Source organism: Suricata suricatta, chromosome 16, assembly GCF_006229205.1.
Source record: "Suricata suricatta isolate VVHF042 chromosome 16, meerkat_22Aug2017_6uvM2_HiC, whole genome shotgun sequence".
Lineage (NCBI taxonomy): Eukaryota > Metazoa > Chordata > Mammalia > Carnivora > Herpestidae > Suricata > Suricata suricatta.
Window position 1 is genome coordinate 47,470,124 of NC_043715.1, and position 7,149 is coordinate 47,477,272.

At 59.2% G+C, this 7,149-nt stretch overlaps 1 protein-coding gene and 1 pseudogene across 2 annotated transcripts in view; one reads left to right on the forward strand and one right to left on the reverse strand.

Moving 5' to 3' along the window:
• The first annotated feature begins 306 nt into the window (after positions 1-306).
• On the forward strand, positions 307-4,823 carry LOC115279803 (annotated as a pseudogene).
• A 1,380-nt stretch (positions 4,824-6,203) lies between these two features.
• Positions 6,204-7,149, reverse strand: part of SMG9 (SMG9 nonsense mediated mRNA decay factor) — a 19,820-nt gene continuing 18,874 nt past the window's right edge. Inside the window, exon 15 of one of the 2 annotated variants that reach the window (XM_029925770.1) lies at positions 6,204-6,701. In XM_029925770.1, the coding sequence (XP_029781630.1) occupies positions 6,623-6,701 (79 nt within the window). In that variant the 3' untranslated portion in view covers positions 6,204-6,622. The remainder of the gene's footprint in view (positions 6,702-7,149) is intronic. The other variant, XM_029925772.1, reaches the window with a different exon arrangement.

A 7,149-nucleotide genomic window follows, 5' to 3' on the forward strand; every position in this document is an offset into this window, starting at 1 on the left:
CGTCCTTGGGCTGGCCTCCGCGTGGAGCCTGGGGTGGTAAGGCTGGTGGGCTCTTTCTCTGCCTGTCAAAGGAGGGAGGGGGCAGAGGGCGAATCCCGCCACTGAGAACGAGTCGCGTCGGCAGGTTTGTGGGAACGTGTGTGGGGATGAGCTTCCCGGTGTGTCTGTGATCGGGAGGAGCAGATCGTAAGTCTCTGGGAGTTTGAGGCTGTGGGTCTGAGGGTGTGAGCAGCCTGCTAACCAGGGTTGCCTGCTGTCTCCACGTGGGTGTGTGGGTGCACGGATGCTGGGGTGTCCTGAGGGGCCATGGGGCTGAGAGGGGGCGACGGTGGTAGGATTCCTGAGAGCTGCATGTGGCCGTGAGAGACGCAGGGCATGTGCAACCCAGGGATGGGGTGAGGGCATCTGTGTCCAGGGGACCCTGCGAAACCAACCCCCCGGGCACACCCTTACTCCCTACTGGCTCTTCGGTAGGAACGCAAAAGTACAAGCCTAACCCCACAGGCCAAGTCAAGGGTCACACGTTGTGTAAAAGATTAAAACACTACCTGGTTAGGGGCTTTAGACAGGACAAGGGCTGCCCCTAGGGCTTCTGTGGGCTTGAACAAGAGGCAGGGATGGGGTTGGGTTTAGGTGCGAGAAAGGTGAGTTTCCAGGAATTCGCAACAGGGCTCTGGAGGCTGCGGATAAGGCCGGCACCATGCAGGGACTGTCACGCGGGCGGCCTCACCCCTAGGTGCTCACAAGTACTGCCTGTGGGTATTCCCGGATCTGGTGATGGTTCTAGCCTCAGATTACCTTGAACCTAGAAAAGTGTTCCAGATGAGGACAGGCGGCTTTCCCCTGGAGGATTAACAAAAGACTTCTTCTCTTCCTGGGACGCCTTCCCATTGGCTGTGCCAGGGCTACTTTGGGGTTCACGTGGACCTTTCTGCACCAAAGAGGGTGTGAGGGGGTGTGGTAGGGAAATCCCAGACTCCCAGATACAAGGATACACCGTCCAAATCTATTCTCAAAAACACAGTCCACATCCTGATAGCTGCGCACCCTCACACACCATCCTGAACCCAGACTCACGGGCTCCGCGGGGCTCGGATGGAAAGGTCAGGCGTGGACAGAGATGCTCTCTCCACACTGGGCCTGGTGGCCCTGCCCTATCCTTTCTGCCTCCCTCTCTCCTTTCCCAGCCCCCATCTCCCACCACCTCACCCCTGTTCTAGCGCAGGCCCCGCCCTCTCCACCGGCTCCCATCCCTGTCCCTTTGCCTCATCTCCCCGGCACCAGTGTCATTCTCCAAAGGCCACAGGGGCTCCTTCCGTGTCCACCGCGCACCTCTCCCTTTCCTACTCAAAACCTTCCCTGGGCACCTGGGTGGCTCAGCCCCTTGAACATCTGACTTCGGCTCAGGTCATGATCTCACGGTTCGTGGGTTCGAGCCCCGAGTCAGGCTCTGTGCTGACAGCTCGGAGCCTGGAGCCTGCTTCTGATTCTGTGTCTCCTCCTCTCTCTGTGCCTCCCCTGCTCTCACTCTGTCTCTGTCTCTCAGAAACGAGCAGAAACACCCTTCCAGGGCTGCACGCGGAGAAAGGTCTAGCTCAGTCGGATGTCCCAAGTCCTTCCCAAGCTGGCCTGTCTGAACCTCATCAACAGTAAGAGCCCGAGTCTTCCTAAAACAGAGCTGCAGGGCTCTGAGGAATCACTTTCCCTTGCACAGGGGAGGAACTGGACACCCCCTCCTCAGAGGCAGGGTGGGGCTCGTGGGGGTGCGGGCCGGGGTTCCGAGCAAGGGTGGGTACTCAGCAGCCACCAGCAGCGGGAAAGCATCTCCACAAGTGCCCCAGGCCCGTCGGGTCTCTCCTCCTGGTGCTAGAACTGCAGCACCCAGAGGGGCCCTGAGACGATGTGGGGGCTCGGCTGTGTGGCAAAAGTATCAGAGGGAACAGGTCCGTGTTCTGGCTCTGGTGCAGGCTGGAAGACAGTGACTTTTACCTCCCTGAGCCTCGGTTTCCCTCTCTGTAAAACGGGGACTCAGTGAAATTATGCACATGGTCAGGACAGCAGCTGGTCCTGGGTAAACATTAAATGAACGCTAACTGTTACCAGTAGTGATGAGGGTTCCAGAGCTTAATTATTGCCCTGTATGGTTGATTGTAGTGCCCGGTGCACAGTCAATGCCACAAAAAGTTAAGAGTTTGAATTCTAGGAGCACCTCCCTGGCTGGCTAGAGTGGAGGAGCCTGAGACTCTTGATCTTAGGGTTGTGAGTTCCAGCGCCACATTGGATGTAGAGATCACTTGAAACTAAAATCTTTTTTTTAAATTTTTTATGTCTTTATTTTATTTTGAGAGAGAGAGCGAGTGAGCAGGGGGAGGGTGACACAGAATCCGAAGCAGGCTCCAGGCTCTGGGCTGTCAGCACAGAGCCCGATGCAGGGCTCGAACCCACGAACCATGAGATCATGACCTGAGCCGAAGCCGGACGCTTAACTGACTGAGCCACCCAGGCGCCCTGAAACATTTCAGTTTAAGATTTCACTTAAAAACATAAAAATGAAATCTTAAAAAAAAAAAAAAGAGAATTTAAATTCTAGGACCAGAAGGGCCGATTCCTTTTCCCAATGCTCCACGCACTGAGTGGAGGCCTTGGGCAAATTTCTCCTCCTGTTGCCAAATGTGGGCAGCAGGGGAATCTCCTTTTCCGGCTGTGAGGAGGAATTTATGCGATGCTCCAGGAGGAGAAGCTGGCAGTGATGAATACGAGTTCACTGAAATAAAGCACTTAGCATGGGGCCTGGCATATGGTCGCACTCTCAGCAGGACTGCTGGCGAGGCCTCAAATACTTTGGGTGTGCTGGGGGATGTTAGAGAAGAGAGGGCGGCTCCGAGGGAAAATATTCCTTTCCCTGTCGTGCCGAGGGTCGTCGCTCCTGAAGGCCTGGACGTCAGGTAGCCCGTGGCAGCAGTCTCCCACTCAAGCCTCAGCCGGTCCAAGATACTGGAGCTATGGAGGGACACCAGTGCTCTGAAGGGAGCCTTTGAGGCGGGGGACCTGCCAGCAGTGGCTGCCAAGGTGCAGGCCACGCTTCATGCGCTGGAGAATGCCAGGCTGGACACTGGGATCACTGGGGGCCCGGGGTCAGGCAAACCGACCTTTGTCAGTGCCATCAGGGGGCTGGGAGACGAGGACACCAACTCGGCCTGCCCAGGCGTGGCGGAAATGACGTGGACCCCACGCCGTGCCCACACCCCAAGTACCCCAACATCGTCATCTGGGAGCTGGCGGGCATCGGCACACCCAGCTTCCGGGCTGATACGTACCTCAAGTGGGTGCTGCTGGGCCGTTACAACTTCATCATTATCGCCTCAGAGAGCTTCGCTGCCCACCATGCCCAGCTGGCCTGCGAGATCCCGCAGCGGGGCGAACGCTTCCACCTCATCCGCTCCAAGCTGGACGTGCACACGGCCACCTCGCGGAGCCGGCGGCCCAGCACCTTCTCCGAGGAGAGAGCGCTCAGCCAGATCCGGGAAGACTGTGGGCGGCGGCTGGAGGGTGAGGCGCAGGCTCTGGGGGACTGGGGGTGGGTGGACTGTGGCGGGGGGGTTGCCGGCGTCTTCCCCTCCCCCTCCCAGCTGAGGCCCGCCGTGGGAGAAGGGGTCGTTCAATGTCACACTGCGTGACAGAACCCGGCCCCGCAGTGAAATAATGCTTACAGCTGCCATTCACTTCCTGAGAGTTGGCTCTTCCCGGTCACAGGTGAGAGACCAATCACCTGCGTTAAGGAAACAGGATATGTGCTGGCTTGTGTCTGCCAAGTTAGAGCAGTGCAAAGGCTCTGTGCCCACGGGGTGCTGGCACCTGTGGCCGAGCGCCGCTAACATTTACTAAGGGCTTATTGCAGGCCAGGCACCATTTTCATGCGCTCACTTCACCACATCCCTAAGAGGGAGGCACAACTACCCCCTTGTTTTGTTTGGTGATTGCCCAAGGCCGCACGGGTGGTGGAGAGCAAGGCTGGGGTCTGAGCTCAGGCAGCCTGGCTCCGGGGCCAATGCTCGCAAGCCTTGTGCTGTGCATTCCCAGCGAGTGCTTGGGCCTCTGCGGCCCAGCAACTGAAGGGGGCCCTTGTCTTCTGCGGCGGAGGGCCTGAAGGACCCCAAGGTCTTCCTGTTCTCCATGTTCGAGCTGGGCAAGTATGACTCTGCCTGCTGGAGGAGCTGATGGCGAAGGAACTGGAGAGCCACAAGCAGCATGTGTTTCTGCTGGCCGTGCCCAACATCTTGAAGCCCATCCTAGAGAGGAAGGCAGCATATCTGGCTGGTGGCCACGGTGGCCTGTGGCGTCAACCTGAGCCCTGTGCCAGGCGTACAGGATGTGGCATGTGACCTGTATGTGCTCATCAACTCCCTGGAAGGCTACCGCCGCAGCTTTGGCCTGGACAAGGACTCCCTCGTCATGCTGGCTGAGCAGACAGGCCAGCCCCTGCACAAGATCCTGGAGGCAGTACAGGGTCTGAAGACCAAGATCACGTAGGCACTGGTGGTGGACCTACTGGACCCGGCCTCCAGGGATGCCTCTGCTTTCACCCAGGATCTCCTCAACATGCCCATCCCAGGCGCCTTGGCCCCCTGCGGCATCAGCTTCGCCACCACCCACCAGATGCTCCGCACTTCTCTGGACGAGGTGGTCAAGGATGCCAGAGACTCAGACCTTCCTCGAGGACTCTGACCATGAGCCCCCAGATAAATCCCATTGATCATCCCAGCCCTGAGCCTAGCCCGGCTGGAGGTGGCAGTGAAGGGCTGGGAGGACCCAGGTGCCAGCTATCCCCAGGCAGGATGGTGTTGAGGAATGGAAAGAAGGAAACTCAAGCTCTGACCCTCCTGGACTGAGTCCATGTGCTGTCTTGTGCTTCTGAGCCCTGGGTCTTACACCTTCTCTGGCCATTGTCCCCACCTTCCCTGGTCTGAACCATCAAATCAACCAGCAGTCCCCCAGGGAAGCAGAGGGAGGGGCGGGACATGGAACAGGTAAGGTTTGACAAGGTGGGGAGGAACTCCGTTGTCTAGTCAGAGGGCACTCAGGAAGGTGTAGTCGGGGCAGCGGGCCACGGGGTTCAGGAGCATTTCCCAGAGAGGGCCGTCAATGTCTCAGCTCTGAAGGACCTTGAAGATCATGAAGGGAGTTTCTTGCCTAAGGTCTTTTCAGGCAGCAAGTGGCTGGGCCAGAGCCTGCCCTGGGTCTCGTGCCTTCCAGACCTCAGCCCCTCGCTGTTTACAAAGATCTGCACAGACCCCACTCCTGGCCTCTGAGGGTTTTCTTCAGCACGCCCCGCCCCGCCCCCAGGATTCCCACGACAAGGACACCGGGACTGCATGGGCAGGCTTCCTTCCCAAGGGCAGGAAGAAGGCAGGGAGGCCAAAGGGGTAGGTAGTGGGCAGCTAGACTCAGTTGGTGACTGGAACCAACTGGTTAGGAAAAGGGGGAGGGGGTGACTTGAAGGTCAGGACTAATTTGGGATGGGGGCGGCAGTGGCCAGACCAATTTACAGACATACTTTGGGAAACAGCTAAGATGCAGTGAATTTAAACCGGGTAGGGAGGTAGGTACTGTATCGAAGTGAACGGCGTATTTAACTGAGGCGAGGATCTGGACTTCCAAGTGGAGACTATCCTTAAGCGAGAGCAGATGTGCTCTGTAGGGAAAGGAAGCCGCCACACTTAACCAACTGTGGGCACTGTGTGGAAGGGAAGGTGCGCGCCCGAGTAAGGGCAGAACCTGTTTCAACTCAGGGAAAGCACTATATTTAACTAACTGTATTTAACTAAGACATACTCTATTTTTTAACCATACACTGAATCAAGCATTGTATTTAACTAGGCCTTTCACCAAGAGCAGAGGACACGAGGGTAGTCACTGCATTTAGCCAAAGGAGGGCACTGTGCCTTCCTATCCATGGCACGGAGATGGGACTTGATGTGACTCCAGGAAAGAGAACACCCCTTTTTCTAGGGCTTCCTCCTTAGCAGAGACCATACTTGATCAGCTCCTGACAATTCTATGACCTGCAACGGAAGTGTCCCCATGGGAAGGTCACTCAGGCTCTAACAGTGGCTGCAGGCCATCTGCCCCCAAAGGCCGGGACTCAAATTTGCCCTGCTCCCTGGGACAGCATGCTGGGGAGGCGGGAGGAAGAGAGGCACCAGAACAGGCTCACGTGACTCTTTATTCGAACCCCCAGACCTGCCCCAACGACGGGCCCCCCCAGACCCTGCCACCCCTCACAGGAGAGGGCTCAGAGTCCAGGGGCGGGACCCGCGGCTCCTGTCCCTGCCGAGGAGGTCAAGACGGAACCTGGGTCCTCGGTGACCACTCGGACTACTCCCACTGCCTGTCCCTGCGGGGACTGAGGATGGCCGCCCTGGCCCGGGTGGGGTGGGGTCCCAGCGTCGCCCCCTGAACAACACTCCGCTGAGGGGGGCGGGGCCTGGCCCTGGACGCCTCACGTCTCCGGGATGTCGCAGTCCCTCATCATCAGGCCTGCCGCCACTCACTGTGTGCCCCTCTCCGTCCGTGGGGACCCGGCAGGGGGCTCTCTCTCTGCGTGCCGTTCCTCCCCTCGGCCTCAGGCCAGCAGGCGGCTGTACTCCGCCAGGGCAGAGGACTTCTTCACGCCGTCCCAGATCCGGGCAGCGTAGTGGAACCTGGGGGAGGAGGTGAGCAGTCAGCAGCCCCGGCTGCGGCCGCCAGCCCTGCGCTGACCTGGGCCAGGCGCGGAACCGGGTCCTGCGTATGAGCTGCACAACCCTCCACAGGAGGCTCCCAGACTGGGGTGTGGGGAGGAGGGCAGTCCTGGTCTGGAACAAGGCCCCAAGCCCGAACTTTCGGGTTGGGTTCTTCTACCTCCCTCCAGAGTCTTGTGACGATCAGAAACCGCCTGACAGCTGCATGGCCCTCTCCCCGCCGGGGCTCTGCCGTAGACAGCGAGAGCAGAGCCCGGGGCCCCGAGCCCGCACGCTCACTGGCTTCGCTGCCGGTGCGCTCCCCGCCCCTTCTGGCCGCACGCAGACCCTGGGCCCCCCGAGCCCGCACGCTCACTGGCTTCGCTGCCGGGTGCGCTCCCCGCCCCTTCTGGCCGCACGCAGACCCCGG